This window comes from Mycteria americana, chromosome 6 (assembly GCF_035582795.1).
Source record: "Mycteria americana isolate JAX WOST 10 ecotype Jacksonville Zoo and Gardens chromosome 6, USCA_MyAme_1.0, whole genome shotgun sequence".
Classification (NCBI taxonomy): Eukaryota; Metazoa; Chordata; class Aves; order Ciconiiformes; family Ciconiidae; genus Mycteria; species Mycteria americana.
In genome coordinates, this window is record NC_134370.1 from 62,949,122 (window position 1) to 62,969,148 (window position 20,027).

Here is a 20,027-nt window from a genome sequence, read left to right on the forward strand (position 1 = left end):
CTCGGCTTTTTATTTATTGTAATTACTTTAGTAATAAGATTTGTTTCCTTGTTATTATATATATTACTATGCAGGGCAACAACAACAACAACAACAAAAAATAATAGCTGGGAAGAGTTATGTAGCTTATTTATCTCCTTGGCTGTTATTGGGCCACTGGGTGGAGAGAGCAATGAGGAGGTGGGGGCCTGGGAAAAGCAGTAAATAGAAGAGAAAGCGTATTCCTCAGGAGCAGAGACGTATGGAGGCATATTTACAAAGGAAGAAACACTGACAATGAGTGAATAGAGCTAATAACTCAGGGGGCCCAGCAGCTCCGGCTGATAAAGGAAGGAATAAACAAAACTGCATTGGAAGCACCATGAGAAGGGAGAGTCCTGGGGTGCAGCTGACTGCAGACGGATGGTTATCACGGAAGGAGAGCCGAGGGTGGACTACCACATCCGCACAGCGCAAAGGGCCTTGGGTTGAAATTGGGGCACCTCCCACAGCACTGAGAGGTACTCAGAGAAGTGCACGGTACGGGGCCAGACCCCACTTCTGACTCCACCAAGGAACAGCTTGCAGAGATAAGAGGTGAGGAATACTGCAGCTCATATTTTATCTCATCCTGTGCACACGCTAGCCACATTTGTTACCCCCTAAGCTCCCAAATCCATCACTGTCCTCTTAGTGGAGGCCAACAGAAGCAACATCTGAGGCACCAAAGCAGCAAATAGCTGAGAAAGCTTCTGCTCTGCTTGTGAAGGGTGGGCTAACTTTCCCCATGCACTTCCCAGAGCCACATACCAAGCCAGTACAGATGCTCTCAGAACTAGCATTTTTGTCCCCTCTGAGGTATTGTGGAAAGCATTAGCACACACAAATATGCCACCTTACAACGTGCAACTCTGAGCACAGCCATTATAAATGAGTAAGGGTTGAATCTTTTACAAAATGCTCTTTTATCCAAGTATACCTTGGCTTCCACATCTATCTACCCAACTACTTTTAGTGCAGTGGTGGCAATTTAGATGCAGGGCTTCTGAAGACAACATGGGGGACAGATTCATACAGCGTCTGCCAAAGAAGAGCAGCATGCTAATCCTGTAGTACCTCTCTCTCTCCTAAAGACAAACTCTCCCACTGCATTAATGAATGAGAGTTCAAAACCAGTCCTTTCCCAGCCTTCCTACATCTCTGCACTATCCTTAGAGAAACACACATCATAGATTAGGTAGTCTGGAGAAAGCCTTTGGAGTGTGTTTGCAGAGTGCACGGCACCTATTTAGTTATGCAAGGATAGATTCTGAGAATTAAACTCCTCTTCAATCCTCTGACCACAGAGAAGCAATAAAGAGAAGGAGGGAGAGGAAAGGAGGGATTGTCTGCAGTTGTACAGCTTTGTGTGACATCACCTCAAGATTTAATCCTTGAGGATGCAGTTCTGGATCATAAACTGACTCCTTAAACCGACCATTATCTTTTTTCCTTTATCCGTGATCAGTTCTGCCTTTTATTGTCTGGAGAACACAATGTCTCAACGCAGGAGAGTAAGCATTAATATAGGAGAAAAAAACACCATATATACAAATAGTATGTTTTGGGCATAGAGACAAATGTGCTTCTACTCCTCCTCTTAAGAGCGTCCTTCAAAACACGAAGGATCAGGTTCCAAAGAATAAGTGGGAGCACACTCATTTTTCCCTTTGTCACTTTTGAGAGTGTGCAGAGGAAACCTGTTCTAGAAGGGATTTTAGTGGATTTTTCTACCTCTCCATTTCAGTAATTTCCAAAGAGGTAAAGCTTTTCTCTGCTGGATTTGAGGAGGTAATGAACAAAGCCCCATAAGTAAACCAGGAAGGAATAAACAGCCTAAAGTGGTAGCAAAGTCAAGTGAGAGACAGAAACCCAGCACGTCACCGGCCTTACCTTTGAGCAGCAGCAAAGCTTACTCGGCCTGTGTTGTGGGAGGGCAGGTGCAGGAGGGAACAGGGTGCTTTAAAACCAGATAAAGAATAGTCCCTGGCTATAATCCAAAATGCAAATCAGGATTTCCTCTTCCTAGCTGCTACTATGGTTACCCTATGGCTTTGAAGAAATCATGCCGCTTCCAAAAAATTCATCTTCCTTTACCAAAAAAAAAAAACAGACTCACCAGCTCCCATCTCCACTGATTGGTTCAATTCATTTATAAAATGCATCAAGTTCTTTTCATTGAAAAGCTTCTTTGATTCAGTAGGAGGGAGGGGAGAGTGAGAAAAGGGCAGACAGAAGAGAAGAAAGAGGAAACGTGAAAAGGAGTAAAGGAAGCGGAAGAAGATGGCAACGCAGGAGTGAGACATGAACTCAACAGAGAACTGTGATACTGGCCAGCTAGGGATTTGTGAGCGGGAAGAGAATTTCTGAATATACAAAATACATAGAAAGTCCATGAGCAGTCTGCACGTGAAGTATTTTTTAAAACAAAATCACTTCCCCAGGAGCTTCCACTTCTTGCTTGATCAATGATCTTGCAAGGCCAATCATTTTTAATTTAATACTTCTGGGAACTGGGGGGAAAAAACGTTCATCAAACAGGCACAGTTGGCAAGCATTGAGTGTTAGCATTTGGCATCATTTATTACTGCTGTTTATGGTGTTATAAATTAGGTTATACTGATATAATTAATAATCCTAAATTTAGGTGTAATAAATAGCAATATTTGTCTAGGACTGCAGTGCCTGGAGAAGTCCAGCCAAAACCACAAACTGTTGACTACCGCGTTGCGACCGCGCGCACACCCGTGGGAGCGCCAGGCGTGCGCGTAGGTGGCACGCGGGTCTGAGCAGCTGCTGGGGAACAGCTGCCCGAGCGGGCTGCCGACAGGAGAACGCGCAGCAGAGGCACGCAAAAGACAGCATAAGAGCACATCACCAGGTAGCACGCAACTGCACGGGCGCGCGCGAGCGCAGGCGCAACTCGATACTCGAATGTGTGATAATGAGTTTATGCGGAACAGTGTGGACAGCAAACGCGGTTCTGTTTCTTTATAAAAACCCTCTTTTTGTGCCGCCATAATTAAGCTTTTTACATATTCTGTTGCTGAACCCTGTTGTCGGGATTTTACGCAACTGCGACTACAAAAATAGATCTAGTTTCAGGCTACAAAGATTTCACTGGAACAGATGAACTCTTTTTTAAAGCCATTGAAAAAGTTTCACCAAAGGCTACTCCACACCATTCCTAGGAAATCTAGAGTTTTCCCCGAGAACAATATTTTCCACCTTCTACAAGTTAAAAACAAGCTTAATAGAAAATAGTAGTAGATCTAGACTGAAGAGAAAATGCTCCCAATATGCATAGTTCAGTCTTCATTTCAAATTGCTCAAAGGTTACGGTATGTCATTGTCTCATTCTCCAAGGAAGCAAACTCGGCAAAAAGGAGGGGGCAATGACTAAGGTCACATAGTCCATCAGTAGCAGAGCCTGGAATAAAGCACAGGTGTCTCACTCACCCACTGCATTTTATATCACTTTCCTAATGAAAGTGGTACTCTTCTTCATGGATTCCCCAACACTTAATAGAGATTAATTCCTTTTAAACCTTTCCTATTTTACAATGATTTAGTTAAAAAGGGGATAGAGGTATAAGTGACAGCGGTGAGCCATAAGACCAAACAACACTTACTACTTTGGGTTCTCACAGAACAACTTATGCAAAATGAAGTCAGCCTGCAAGGACACTTTCTGTTAAGTAGTTTAATATGGCTGTCATTTCAGACGGACTTACACTACTGGTCTTGCAGATTAAGACTATTTTTTCCTTGTAATTTATATCAAAAGAAACAACTTTAAAACATACAAATAACCATATCAGGTCAGACCACAGGTCTATATGAGGCAGCATCCCATCACCAGCAGTGGTCAAAAGCGAGTGGCTGGCAGAAAGCGTAAGATGAACTTTATGAAAATCTGTGTCTATTATTTAATTTAAAATATATAGCCATTATCAGATCAGCTGAATATTATTTGACAAACCCTACACCTGACTGCTCTTCAGCATGGAGCAAAACACTCAGCCACACACAGCAATACAGTTGCTCACCAGTTCTTTCTACATTGAACAAATTCAAATTAGGTGCAACATTTGGTAGCGATTTATATTTTTCTGTGATGACAACCCCACTCATACATGCACGCTTGCATCACCACCGCCTTCATTTAGCATCAGTGACAGGGCTGCAAGTCTCTCCACTGCTGACAGATAGGAACGGATTCTCAGAGCACGGGCTGAAGTGAAAGGGAGGGTGGAGAGCTGCTTCCCAGCTCAGCCACACCAAGCCAGAGCATAATCGCATTACTGCAGTCCTGTCTCTGTTAGAGGAACATTCTCCACATGTGACTTTCAGATCACATTAACCAAAGCAAATACCAAGGCCCCGATCGTCTTGTCGTGGCACAAGGCTCCCAAAGCGCGATTGCGCGGTACCCTGCCGGCACGAGCGCTCTTCCGCCGAGCTGCGCCTGCGGCAGGCAGCCAGCTGGGGAAAGGGCACAGCTGGGCTGCTGGAAGAAATCCTTTGTAACCATGCATTGGCATTTGTCTCTGCGACAGGCAGGGAAGCATTACGCACACCCCAGCACGCAGGGCTGGCGAGGAGGGAGAGTAAGGAGATTCAAAGAACTGCCAACAAAAAAAAGAATCCAACTCTTTCTTAAATAAAGATAGATATTGAGATACTGAGACGAAAGCAACAGAAGCACTGAAACAGAAGAAATCCTGTTTCACAGTAAGAGATAAGATCACTGGTTACCACATCCCCAGTGTCCAGCGCAGAGCCAAGGTACTTGTTGGCCCAGATAGGGGATTTGATGCATTCAGTATGTCCAGTTCTCATGGGGGGAAGGTGTGAGAGCACAACATCATCTACAAAACTAGAAAAGAACAGCAGGTTGGGATGTTGGCAAATGGAACACCAGGCACTCTAGCAGTCTGTTCGGGGATACCCGGTGGGACTTCCACAAATGGGATTGTGAATCCCAGAGAAAACAAGTCACTTCATGAAATGGGTTGTGAAATGGGTTTGAGAGACATAAAAAATATTTAGCAAGTACCTTTTTACAAGTACTATGGTCAATGATGGGCTATAAACCAGCTTCTTCAGAAACGTTTCCCTCGTAACACTGACTTGAAAGATAACGGAGTTGACTAGAGCATTTAAACCTGGACAAGGCGGAACATTAAGTATCCAAATAAATCTGCATGTGCACACATAGACATTAAGGGCCTGAAAGATATTTGCCTTCTCCGATGTGCATGGTTATCTCCAGCAGACCACCAGTAAACCTGAGGCCCAGAACAGAAGCATTTATTTCAGTGCAGGAGGACTCATCTACTAAAAAAGCACATGAGAAGAAACAAGAAGAATATCTCGGGCCACAGGAGGCCTCACAGGATAAAAATATTTAAATTAAAGCATAAAGGAATGGTTCTCTCCCTTCCCCACGCCTCAGGATCAGTAACAGAGCCACAGCCAAGTCTGTGTTCCCCTGCTCCTATCCCACATGCAAGGCTTACCAAACTTTTTCAGTCATCGCCAGATTTAACTAGAGTTTAAGCTCATCCGCACCAGGGAAGGCAAAACACCTTCCCGCGCGACAGGAGCTCAGGCAGTACGCTTCACCCAGGTGTCACCGAGAGCCACGTCCTCCCTCCTGAGGGCCCCTTCCCTGCTACACTCACTCCTGACAGCTGGAGAAAAAAGGTCATACATTCCCTCCAGTCCTCCATCTGCTGGAAACTTTAACTAAGTGCAGTGAAAGGAAAAAAGAAAGAAAGGGGGGAAAAAAGCCACAACCTTTCTTTTTTGCTTCTGCTGTCTGGAAGGATCAAGGAAGCATTTGGTGCCAGCAGAGGCTTCGAATGCTCTGGGGCAGCATCCAGCTACTCTGAACAGTCCTCCCAGACTACTGACACGCTCAGGTCCTGGGGAGTGTAGCAGCACAAAAGCTATGGTTGTTCATAGTCACAGACTAGAGACTATCAGAAAAGCCCAAGCTGCTCTCTGCTGAACCCCTCGCCCCAAACTGAACTGGATTCATTTAGAACCAAATAAACTCAACTCAGTTGTTGCTCAGGATTGTTTTTCTGTTTCTGCAGCACTCAATCTACACAGCCTGACCCAAAACCAGATGGGAGAACGTAGCTTAAAAAAAAAAGTTGTTCCTCTACACTTTGCTACGTGTTTCGGTGCTTGTCTAAGCCCATCTTTCAGCTTCGAGATTGGTCACGTGTTCCACCGCAACAAGCCAGGGGACACAGTTGTTACCAAAACCTGCACTTACGGCCAGGTCAAAACACACAACTCGCCAGCTACCAGTGGGATGTGATCATAACGTCCTGCCTCTGCATCACAGCCAGGACTGACAGTTATTAACTTACAGCCACTCTGCAAACACCCAGTGAAGCGAACAAACTCCACTGTCCACACAGACACTGGAGATTTTTTCCAGCAAAGTGCAAGCCTACCTTATCTTAGTGCACTCTTCAAGCCTTCAAAGGGAATTCCTCTTTCACTGGCTGCACAGTAATATTTATTTCATGTTAACATATTTGGAGCAGAGTTGTACTTTTTCCGATCATGGACAGGGAGAGGGAAGACAAGTTAGTGTGGGTAGGCAGGGATGGTGTAAAGGCAAAGAATGCAAAAAGGAATCGGTATTTTCCAAGCTCAGATTCAGTATCTCTTAGGAAACATGTGGGAGGGAAGATTGAAAAGGAGGTGAGAGAAGGAGGGAGCTTCACTATATAGAAATATTTCCATGAAAATGTGAAAATTTAATAGATCCTTACTCATCTTCCCCCCCCACCAGGCTATACAAAGCATTAATTAAAGCCAGTTATTCCCAAGCATATCTGTCTTGCAGGTGAAGTCTGCTGATCTAGCAGAACAGATAGATCTCCATTTAGCAAGAAAGATCCGGTTTCTCTGGCACCACTAATACTCCGTCGTCTAGGCAGCTGAGAAGTCTTATGGCCACACACAGTAGAGAATCACGTACATCTGACAAATGCAAGACAGCACACTGGGCTATATCTCGGATGCACGTTTTCCATACAGGATTGATAACAGGATGAACAAAACACAAGGCAAAAGGAATTCTCCTGACCCAAACCACTGAAGACAAGACCTGCTAGGTGCACAGGTGTAAAAGCCTGCAGTCAAACCCAGCAAAACCCCAGTATAAATACGTGTCACAACTCACTTGCCATTGATGACTCCATCGGGATTAAGCATGGGGACAATCTTGAAAATGAAACATTTCCGCAGAAGATCAGCAATGGGATCACTGCTCGCAAGGAACTCCAGGGTCCCCTTCATTACCCAACTGGCATTGCTTTCACCAGGGTGAACACGGGCCATTAGAAACACGTAAGGACGACTGTCTGTAAAATAAAGCAAAAAAAAAAGAACCTAGACAGGGCTTCTTTGTGAATAATATCTTTGCAAGTGAGTTTTATTCCTTTTTAATTGAGATAACAACCCAAGATGTACTTGAGGGAAAATACATCCCTAAATAGTCAAGACATTTCCTGAAGGTGCTGTTTGCCAGTCGATTCCAGGTTTGGTCCTCAGAACCAGCATGTGCTAGTTTCATCCCTATCCCTTTTCTTGTTTATTCTATAATACCTTACAGATATTTACATGTACCATTAGAGGGCATTTTGCATGTGCAGATTATTGCATCTCAAAATGGCACCAGCATACTTTCTGGCAATTCTTGAAAGTTTGATCTTATCAAACTTCAGTAAGGTTTAAAAGGCAGCTAGAAATTATTTAATTTTCTAAGGCTCTGCTCCACTTTCAGTATTTCACCATTAACAATTGAGGACTTTCCAAATCTCTAAGCAGATCTGTCCACCCGTAAAGGCTCCAAGGACATGCAAGCTGTCTGATCACTGGCAGTAACCTGTGTTGTAGCATTTGAATCATAAGTAATCAAGTTAAACTGATATAATTAAAAAAAAAATACATTAATACGTTACCCAGATAAGCTGCAGAGGTAGAGTACTCAAAACTAACCATCATTTCATATCCATCCAACAAAAGGTAGAAATAACAATGTGCATAGCTAAGACAGGCTGTTACTTTTGGTGGAAAAACAGTTTTCACTTTCATATAATATAGACGCACACTCAGATTTGCAAAGCTGATTTTCAGAAGTTGCAACTAGAAGAGTTCAGCTGTTTCTAGCAATACGCTTAGTATGGGAGACATAAGCCGTGGGAATCTGGGGGAGGAAAGAGGGTTCGGGGGGTTGCTTTTTAAAAAAAAATAAATCAAAATCTTACTAAACGCTTCATTGATAAGCTCTACTGAACCTGTTTCAAAGTAACAACTTGACAGAGAAAGTTTCCTTGTTATCAGATATGTTATTTGCTGTTCCTGTGAAAAAGCACCCACATTTGGTCTAGTTACAAGTCTCCAAAAACTCTCAGTATACATATGCTTAGAAAAGACCAAGTTTGACAGCAGATTCTTTGAAGATCCCATCTGTGCTGAGCATTCTCCATGGATGGGCCAAGGAAACAGGAGAAGGCAGAGGGAGACACCTGCCAGGCACAGAAAATAAAGGGAAAGGACAAAGCAATTATCTGTCTTAAAACGATCCTTTTGTGAGCATTCACAATCTCAGGCTGTTGTCACAAGTCAGCCTGACAGATTTACTTTAGTGGAAACCATTATCTATCAGGATAGCACAACGATGCCAGGATAGGTTTGTCCCACTCTATCAGGCCAAGTCAGAGCTCAGGCTCTGTTCCCTTGTGTGAACTGAGGGACCCCAACTGACAGGCTTGGGGGGGGTGACAGGACAGAAAACAAAACAGAAAACCATCAGCTGAGTGCCCTTGTAAACAAATGCTGAATTAGCAAGTTATACGCCTTTGCCCTTAGCTCCCAAAGCTGTGCTTCAGTTTCCAAATGCTTTACAAATCATTAATCAATTAAACTGAAACAGGGAGGTAGAAGACCATGCTGAAAAAAACAGATGTTATTAAAGAGCTGTTTAGTGATTTGTCCAACAAAGCAAAGGATGTGTCTGAGCTAAGAATACAGATGAAATGTCTCATTTCACAAAGAAGGAATAAGCACTAATTCTCCTTAACTGTATATTCTGTACAGTTCTGCTCAATAGGTGCATTACAGTGCAATTCAGCTACGTCTTTCAGGGATGTGAACTCAGATTTGGAAACAATCCCCCTCCACACCTCCCCGCTTCCATACCTTCCTCTTAAGCAGTTGGTGGGCACTAGAAGAGCGAACTGCACTCTCAGCTCAAAGAGCTCATACAGAGAAATCACATTCTGGCCCAGTAAAGCCACTGGAACTCTGTTTCTCAATAGCCATATATTAGTCTTTTATCATTCTTACACCTTACCTTACTGTGAGGTTAGTATATTTTGATCAATGTGTATACATAAGTCCCTAAGGCACTTATGGATTGCAAAAGATTCCTTTAGCTCCTGCAGAACTACCAGCCATTCTGATTTTTTTTCCCCAAAAAATTAGAGTACACAATTTCTACTCTGCTCCAGCTAGTTGTGATTACAGTCTACCTTAGTAATGCTTTAAAATAGCAACAAGCAAAAACTAGCTTTCACGAAGACATCAGCTGCATTTTGCCATTTCTAAACATTTTCTTCTTTCTCCCATCACCATGATTTAGTGCTGTTTTGCAGGCTCATTGCTGAGCTAAACTTATGGGACTGTGCTGTTGTAGCTGAGAACGAGGCTCTTGAGGACTCCTCACGGACAACAGCTGTAAATAGCACAAAGCAAAATAAAACATGTTCTCTTTTGCAATTGATGAATACGGCTTTAATAACTCTTATCTCTTCTGTATATTGGGAGAGAGCACAGCATCTTAATTGACAGGTTCTTTCCTCAGTCAAAAGAAAAAAAAAAAAAAGAAAAAAAAAAGAAAAAAAAAAGAAGAAAAACACACACCTCTAAGTAAGGGCACTCTCATCTCAGAAACCCAGGAAAGTTTGCCATAATTCTGTTAATTGCAAACAGCATGGGACTGGCAGAGACCTGAGTTCTGTTCTTCCTCTCAAGGCTAATCAAAGTCAAGCTTGTCTTACTTAGATTCAGTGTCAGAAAAGCTTCTGGAGTTTCCAGATCTTAAAACCCAGGAAATGGGGCGGGGGGGGACGGGGACGGGACACGGACCAGACAGAGATCATCTACATTGTTTCCCTGTGGGCAACAACGGAGGGGCCCATAGCCTGTAGGTCCAGCCAAGGAAATCTCTCTATTGCAGTTAAAGCTTCCTTTAAAAGCTCCCCTCCTGACAAGCACATCCGCAGCTCTGACATCCCATCCACAAGAGAGCCATAACAAAGGTATGTACCAGCAAGGAAACCACAGAGCTTGTTAACCGCCTGTTCCCTTCACAGGAGCCATCACAGCCAAATCCCATATCCAAATGCTGCGCTCCCCCAGACTGCACCCAGCATGAAGACTAATGAAGCAGCAAATAGAGCAAAGAGCTGACGACATGGCCATAAAACTTGCTACCCTTGAAACACCTGGGAAAAAAAGTTTTAACTCTGTGGCAGGCAGAAGTCACTCAATCCTATGCTTTACAGCATATCCACTTACTTATCTGCCTTGAAATTATTGTGATAACTGGGATAAACATTAGAGCTCATGAAAGTAGTGGACAGCAGCACTGGCCAGCCATACTCCGCACTCCCACTGGTAGGCACCAGTCAAGAGGTCTGCACTTCAGTTCAGCTGCTTCACTTCATTCCTGACTTCCAATCCCCCATGCCTGCCGTCCTGACCAGACCACCTCAGTACTACCCAGCAGAGCTTACTGGTTCACACTGCTGCCCAGCTGTCCTTCCTCTGTGCTATTTCAGAGCCCCTTGTGACTTACCTCCTGCGCCCTACCAAGCCTATCTTCAGGACACACAACCACAAGTTTTCTCATATACCTTCTTCCAGGCCCAGAACTGAGCTTGAGCCTTCAAAATCCTCAGGCCAACACTTAGGCAAAATCCTCCCCGAGTTCTGGGGAAGCTGCCAGAAAGCTCAGGTTAGCCATTTATCTCTGCAAAGCCCACATGACACATAACCTTCTCTGGGAATGTAAATAATAAAAAGAGAAAGCAGAGGAACCTTTTCATGCTACATAAAGCCTTATCCAACAGATCATGTCTCGTTACACTGTGTTACATTTCGACATGCCCAGAATATAACATGGCACCAACAATACCCGAGGTGAGAGATTAAAGCGTCACTGATTCCTCTTGCAAAACTCTGAGCAAAAACCCTTTGAGTAATAATTCTATTAATGTATCACCTACTTCCCATCTCCCCTTCTCTTCACTCATTTTGACTGTGGATATATGCATGAAAATAAGAGCTTTTTTCTGCCAGTACTGCTAACTTGCTGCTTAATCTCCTGCTTGTTATAAGAATCCTCCTCCAGTCATGTCATCACCAAGGTTCACTAAGAGGTGACTTTGATGTCACTAATCGTGACATCAGTTGGGGAAAGAGCAGCCTGAAAGAAATGAACAAAACCCCATTAACACAGCAGTGTCCCTCATCAAGAGGAGCACAGAAAGGAAATGAAATGCAGTTCCAGATGCCCTGACCTGGGCTGATGTTCTAAATTATTTCAAGCTGAGATTTGAGCCATGCCATTTGTAAAGGGACAGGGCATTGATACAACACAGGGCTAGGATTTTATAAGGAGTCAAAGGGAATTATATACACAGCATGTGAGAAATTCAACCTAGATCCAGGTCTTGACTGGAATTTTTCTAGCTGTGCTTCTGCATACCTCTCTTCTCTTCTCTTTACCCCAAGCCCAGGGCCATTAAGACACAGAATTAGTTTTTTCCCTTATGCCTAAATGCAGCATAACTATCATAAGCATTACACAAATCAAAGGGTCAAGTTTACTCCAGGACATAGTAGACAGAAACCAAGAAAGCTAAACTCTCCCTTCCGACTTAATTAGCTGTGGCCACTACAGGATATTTTGCGAGTCAAATGACAGGTAAACAGAAGCACCATCACATAGCTCTTCCATGCATGTCACGGCTGCATCCTGCCCTGGATACATCTGATATGCCCAAGGCTGCACAGTTACACAAAGCCAGAGAGAAGACAGGATATGGTGTGATGCACAATGAATATATTAAAGTACGTTTGTAAAAAGCATCAGATACCGAGATCACAGAAAACATGAGACTGATCTGAGGCAGAATCTATGTCAGACACTTTACTCCCCTCCTAAAACTTTTCCTCTAGTTGTCAGTCTTTCAGTTGCCTTAAGATATAATAATTCTTTCCTCCCCTCATCTTCCCCCACCCCAACATTGCTGACTCCTTGCTGACCCTGCTTTTGGCTAAATGCTCCAAAAGCAGATACATCTTAAGACAGAGGCAAAACACACAGTCTGGCAGGACCAGCTGTTGTTTTCCAGAATTATCAATGAGCTATTTCTTTCTTAAACAGGCCTATATTATGTGTATTATTACTGTTACCTATGGCAAAGAAGAAAACATTACAAATTGCCTCGGCTGCCCGTTCTCTACCTTCAGAGCTTGGCGGGGGAGTTTCAGGCTCCAAGTTGCTTGGCAACCTCCTTTTGTGCATGTGTTTTATGAATTCATTCACCTCTGCATCAGAGACGATCAGGGAGCTGACTATGAGTACACACTGCCCAGCCTCGGTGCAGCTTGACATCCTGCTACCACTGGCTTTTAACTCCAGGAAATCGGTAAGCAAGTTGTCAAGTCTGTTTTGGGGCAGCCTCCAAAATCTCAGACTCTGAAGGCAGCAGGAACCACTACCGTTATTTAGCGTGACCTTCTGTACAACTGAAACCAAAGGAAACCTGCGTGAACTAATTCCTGTTCAAATCAAAGCGTACCTCTTGTGGAAGATTGGGGAACAACCGAATCTTATTTTCAGAACTTGCACCCATGAAAAACCTACTATAACCCTTTGCAAATTGTTTCCGTTTATACCCAACATGCCCATCTTAAATGCATGCATCTGAATTAGTCTACCTGAAATTTCCAACCACTGCGTTACGATCCATTTTTGGACATGCCAACTCAACATTCACTGGCATAGCCTGTCTCACTCTGCACATCCTCTGAACTGCTCGGATAACATTGAGCTTCAAAATTGAAATGGTGTAGCTGTTATAGTGGAGCTACCTTATTAGACCGATGGCAAGCAAGCTACTTTGCATTTGCCTCCTCCCAGAGCTGTGCTACTAAGCGGAGGAGCTCCTCTACCTGGGCGCAGCTCCCGCAGGTGTGCTCACTGCTGCTGGCCGGCCCTGGCCTGAGAGCAGGGCACACCCTGCACCCTGACACCCGCCGGGGCGGCAGCCAGTTCCCACCAGAGCTCTGTCTCCAAAACTGTGTCAGTCGTGGCGGGTGCAGTGTTTAGACAGGACACAGCCTTCTGCCGGGTGGATACCATTGCCCCCTGGTCAAGCCGGCAGAGTTGGAGTGGGCCCTTCCTGTGCCAACTGCCGCGCCACGTTTGCCCGCTCTGGTCACTAGTGCTCCCCAGGGGTTTCTTTTATAGGTGGTGGTGGGGGAACCTTGGCCACCATTGCTCCTGGCCCTGCCCAGGTCTCCTCAGCCGCTGGTGCCCGAGCTGCAGGCTCCTGGCGGGTCTCTCCGCTCCCCTGCTCCTCTGCAGATGGTGCTGGCACTGGAGCTGCTCGCCTCAGCCACTGAGGGCTAGTGTCGGTTGCAGCACCTTTAAATCTCCCGCTGTGGTTCCTGGCCCCACCTAGGTCTCGTCAGCCACTGTCGCATGAGCTGCGGGCTCCTGCAGGACTCGCCACTCCCCTCAGGCAGATTCCAAGGGAATAAAATCAAGATGGGGGCAGCTGGTTAGGAAGAAGTACTGCCAAAAGGATCAGGGGATTATAGCGGACAAGTTAGTGATGCAAAGCAGTTCCAAAAATGGCAGCTCTCCTGGGATGTACCAACAGGCAACATCACAGCTAAGGCAAGGAATGTTGTTGCTTCGCTCTGCTCAACCCAATGAGCAAAAACAACTAGCTGGAGTGCTGTGCCCACTGCCGGCCACCATAGTTTAAAAATGAACTCGATGAAAACTGGAGAAGAGGTCATTAAGAATGATAAAAGGTTCAGAAATCATAACTTACAAAGAAAAATTGGAGCAAATGGGTTTTAAACTCAGAAAAATGAACTGAGAGGAAGGAGATAACCTTTAACTTGCAAAAGGCTGCTATAAAAAGAGATAGCAATCAGTTGTTCTCACTGTCCACTAGGACTAGGTTGCATAAAAAGAAATGCAAGTTACTGCCTATCAGCTAAGCCAATCTGTAGGGACTTGACTGCCTTCACCGGTGTGCCCGCATATTTACACTACCTTCTGCTAGGTCCTTATTCATAAAGTCCTGCATCAAGCCACTCCACTACAGCGCCCAGAACAGTGTCAGTACGAGGCCTATAGCCACATAGGTCATTCTAGCTACCCCTTTAGAAATTTGGTCCAAGATTCCCCTCTAGTCCTCTGGAATTACATCTGTGTTCTGAGAGCTGCTGGAATCACTATTCCAGTCCACAGGGCACCTCAGCCATCTCCTTTGATCTCCGAGGCAAGGTGTCTGCTTACTACTTAATGTTAGCCACTTTAATGCATCTTAAACATTAGCCACTAATTAACAACTTATCAGAAATGTTTCATCATCATATTTTGACATCGTTTGGGCTTCTTCTCACATACAGATCAGAAATACTTATGGAAAGTTCTGTCTTGCCTGCTCTGCTAGTGACAGTCCTACCACTTTAAGATTGGAGTAATATAATTACTGGGATTCCTTTCATTAGTAATTATCTTCCAAAGCCCCTCTATTAAGCCTACTGGTTCTCAGCTTCTGTGTATGCAGCCTTTGAAAGGGGTGAGAAGCAAACATTAAGATCAGCTCCAAAAGTCCTCCCAACAGATCATCTAGCTAGCTGATGTAGGGAGCTCCAGATTATCTGTCAAAGGCAGGCAAGGATCTATCATCCCCTGCCATTATAACACGCACATTACAGCTTTAATTTGGTCTATGGCAGCAGGCAATTTCAGATACTCAAGTATTTTGTATTGCAATGGCCTGACCATCAATCCATATGTTTTTCAGCCAGCATGGGAAAAACGCAGATTGCCTTGCAGAGACGCAAGACCTCCGAGACATGGCAAGTAGAAAAAAAGAAGTATTTTCAAGTTTGGTACATATATGACTCTTTCACCTTCTGGGTTTTTCGTATGAAGACAACAACCGTGGCCCGAGAGAAGAACCAGTCAGTGAATGCTCAGAAGACTGGAAGACACTGGAGCAAAGATCCATCAAAACAGACTATACAGTGTTCTCATTCAGTATGATGAGAGAAGTGACAGCATTGCCCTAAATATTGCCTATGTTTAGGCAGCATGGCAGCATTGTCCATGCCTAAAAGAAGGTGCAGGCAGGAGATAAGTGCAGCAGAGACCTACAGGATAACTGCTGTACAGACAGAGTGCAGAGATCCATAGAGCTATGAAATCCAGGGGCTCTTTTCCGAGAGAAGGATTTCATCTGAAATGAAACCAGGCAGGAGGAGCAGACTGAAAAAGCTTCCATTGTCATAAAAATATCTCCCTGGGTATAATCCACAGTGATGGAAAAAGGAAACTCTGATAATTTATGTGACAGTTTAATGGGATTTTGGTGACACATGATACTTTAGAAAGAATTTGCCCAAATAGGACAGACAGGACTTTAATAAGGCTTCAGCTCCAAAAGAGCAATATTTTCATCCCTTACTTTTACATTTCATTCTATATATCCGCTACTCACTCACAGCCCATCTCTCTCTCATTTGCAAGGCACATTTCAACATTGCAAGAGCAACAACTCTGCACTTTCTAGTTACATCCCTAGCCAGAGAGACCTCCGAGTATCTGAACCCTAAAGGGATCAAGCTGACTTTGCACCTAGAGGGCAGAGCATCACTGAGCTGTGAATTCTGAGGCACGAGCTGCCCTCCGGCAACGTCCCCAGCTCTGCGGATGGCATTAATAGCTTCTCTGCAGAAATGAAGGGCAGCAGATGGACAGTCTACAGCAGGAATTGCTTGCAGGGATGGACGCCCGCAGAGCACGCTCCAGGAGTAAATGGCTTTTACGCTGCGCGTGATGCTTCAACCCCTGTCTCCTGCTTATGAGAGATACAGCCTTTACCCCAGCGTAATACCCCATGCCCTTCACTGCCATCGCCTTGAGAGCAGGCACAGCAGCAAGAGGAATTGCTTAGAGTACTAAACTAGGGTGAAGCCAGGGTTAATGGGATGAAACTTCACAAAGGAACATTTGGGCTGAATATCAGTGAGTTATACTGAAGAGTCTCCCCTGCGGAGAGGTAGAAGTTAACATTAAAACCACATTGCCCAGAGCACAAGAAGCTGTTCTGTACACAACAATCTTGCAGTAGCTGGGGACAGAAATAACACAACAGCATTTGTTTTCTTTACTAATTTCGATGGATCCAGTTCAGAAGCCCTTATTTTTCTGGAAAATCTCCCTCTGGTAATCTAGGCAGGAGAGGAATGGTGAAAAGCTGTGTGAAGATCTCAATATTTTGCCCAGTCTTTCTGTGACAACAGCAGGCTAAGATCAACTTAGGACCAGCACTGGGGCCTGTTAGGGCTAAAATGGGCATGGGAAATGGAGCACCTGTCAGTGTTTCTTTCACCGCTGGGAATAATAGCCAAATTTAACAGGAAAATAAATTATCTGTTGTGTTGTCCTTCAAGCTGTTCTGCTCTACAAAAGACAGATTCTATAGTAAAGAGCTTTTTGCCCATTAACTGTCTATATAGAACAAAGATTTAAAACCCACCTAATGCCACCTACAGCATAAAGCTATGTTTATTCTTAAACGTGTTGTGCCTTTAAGAGGCACAGATCCATCTCTGCCTCTGACTTGAGGTCTTCCTCAGGGAATGACTTGTAAGAAATAAAATATATTAAAAGGAAGTGCAATCAGATCCTCTCATTATCAAAGGGATAAAATATCAATTTTTGTCAAGATAAAAAGCATCACAGATTGGCTCTGATGGGAAAAATTAAATTCTTCGTCTTCACTTGATTTGATATTTATCACTCCACTGCTCCAGAAATATCCTGGCAGGGAATGTTTCTTAAAAATATTATCCTGTATTTCTCCTGCAGTAAGCAAGCTATGAGAGAATTTTAACTTGTGTGTTTTGTTGCATACAAAAAACTCACAGAGAAAAAGGAAAGAACACAGACAAATCTTCTAACACTTCACTATGTCAACAACTTCCCAGTAAAGGACCTTCTTCAGGTTCACCTCATTTGTGGCATCACTAAATTGACTCTTACATCATTGCTGTCCAAGCCTAGCCTACATTTTAGAACTGCATTGCCCAGAGCTGATCCCAAAGGAAATTCTCACTTTCCACAGACAAGAGATTGACAAGGTAAAACTGTCTCCCAATTTTGAATAAAGAATCTTGTCTTGATGGCAAGTTCTTAGATGAACTCCCCAAACAACTGAGCAAGAGAATGCAAATAAGGGAGCAACATAAAAGGTCTTTCAATCAGATCATCATGACAGCAAAACTGGTGTTGGCCCAGTGATCCTGTATCATGACATAAGCAGCACCATTTTTTATCTTCTAGAATATGTGACATGTTGTCTAACAGACACAAAGCAGAGTTTGACTAAACTGGAAGTATTTAGCACAAGAACGATGCAGAAATATCTTTAAACTAGGAGACCATCCCACTGTCCACCCCTCAATGGTACAGCTTCCTGCCTACTCTAGCCTTGACAAGAAGCCTACTTCTATGTATAAAGTTTTATCTTGATAAAGACCAAAGTGGGAGGCACTAGCATTTTATATCTAAAACACAATAAATGGAACTTCATCATTTTTTTTTTCTCCCCTGAAATGTTTAGGAGAACTCATACCAGTAGCAGATCTAATATTAGTGACTTGTCCTAATCTCTATTCCCCTACTGCTCTCCAGCACCCTAGAAATAACAGTTTTAACATCTTGTGTTCAAACCTCAGATCAAGAGCTCACATTAGTTGTTTAGGCCATAAGCGCAACATAAGTTTTCCAAGGAAGATAAGAGAGATTAACCTTGACGTTCATACCATATTATTTTCAAGCAGTTCTACTACCGAAATACCCTAAGGATGAAGAAGGAATCAGGATAATATAGCACAATCAGAATGCCAGAATACTTGACAGAAAGATAGGTGGAACAAAATTTGCCACTGCATAAAATAGATAACATGCAGAAATTTCAAACAGTATGTGGTAAAACACTAAGCAGTCACTGTCTAAGGGTCAGGAAGAAGTTCTTCCCTTCAGATGCTAGCAAAGTGATTTCTAATGAATGATGTCTTCCTACATCAATCACTACAGGGAGCGGAATGTCAAGCTAGGAAGACTACTAGTCTGTTTGAGGAAAATTGTTTCTTCTTATTACTAAGATGGTAGGAAGGCTAGGGAAAGGAAAAATGTTCTTTTTTTCCCCACAAGTTGCTACAAAGTACAGAAAAAGGTACTCATGAGTAAAAGAGTCATGCTGCAAAACAGTCTTGGCAGTCCCACAAGGAACACAAGTATAAGTGAGGCATGCGATGTCCTTCCTCGCCACTCCATGTATCATTGCAAAAGTGGAAATTTTCACACAAGAGAGGTTTTTGTTCTTTATTTCATAGTTTCCTAAGTGATATTCAATTTATTTAAAAAAAAAAAAAAAATCTTCTCCAGAAGGTTATTTTTGGCAAATAATTTAACAGCATGAGTGATAGTTGCTGATCAGTTTGAATTTCTGATGTGTAGTACGCAGACTAGCTTCATGAAGCTGAAACTGTGACATTTCCTCCATCCCAGTGCTTTCCTGCATTTTCACCCCAACATTTCCCCAGCAGAACTTTGAATTTTTCCAGTTGACGCTGCCACAGAATCCTTCCATTGTAGTTCAGCCACTCTTTACAGCTTGTACAATTCACAGCATGAGCTCCTCTCTCTTACTTGCCATAAGAAGCACTCATATTGAAACCGTTATATTTCAGAGCATTCACTACCACTTCATCTTCCGCTCTGTAAACTATCAGAATGCTTTTAAAAGAAACACTTATTTAAATAAAAGAAAATCCCTGTAAATCATGGTCATGACAGGCTAATGGCTAACATTGCAAAGATGATTTATCTTTCTGCTATAGCTAACAAAGCTTCTTATGCTAATACCTTGTTTTCAAAATATGAAGAGACTTCTAACTGATGTTTTCTAACTGCAAAATATATAAGTAATGAAAAACACCTTACATCAAAAAATAACCTTCACCTGCCATCTACCATCCCCATCAACTCTCAAAATCAAAAGATCTCCTTAAATTATTTTTGTTTTCTGTATTATTTAGTGTGCTTCCTTCATGGATGAAGGAACCAACTATTCAGTCTCGCTGCCTGTTTGTAATCCAAATTCATTTTAGAGTTTGCATACATTAGCTGCATGCTTTAATTTGATTTATTTTATTTGATTTCTTTCTATTAAATTACATTTGAGGCAGGCTAGATGGCCTCACAGGGAGCATGTCACCAGTACTACCCTTTGTGCAAACAGTAATTATTTTATCTGGCTGAGCCTAATTTCAAGTCACATCTTGATAGGCTGACAAATAAGGTCATGGTACCTGCATTGCAAGTGATATCCTAACTGGTGGGAAAGACCTTTGACAAGCTAGAAGGTGGGTCCTGGGAGCCTTCTGATTAAAAGGGTATGATATAGGGTATGAAATTAAGCAGCAAGTCATCACTTATGAGCAGGAGCATTGTTTCAAGTCTATCTATGGACATTCTGCATAGCTTGCAGGCGCATGACCTACGTCAACACAGAGACTATAAGTATGTCACTACTTTTTTTATTGCTCATTTACGGTTAGTAAGTGCTAAACACAGGGAGAATAGGGATAGT

General features: G+C 43.3%; 1 protein-coding gene across 1 annotated transcript in view; it reads right to left on the bottom strand.

Moving 5' to 3' along the window:
* AGBL1 (AGBL carboxypeptidase 1) overlaps positions 1-20,027 on the bottom strand; it is a 278,153-nt gene that overhangs the window by 168,730 nt on the left and 89,396 nt on the right. Inside the window, exon 18 of the mRNA XM_075506626.1 lies at positions 7,229-7,409. Within this exon, the coding sequence (XP_075362741.1) occupies positions 7,229-7,409 (181 nt within the window). The remainder of the gene's footprint in view (positions 1-7,228; positions 7,410-20,027) is intronic.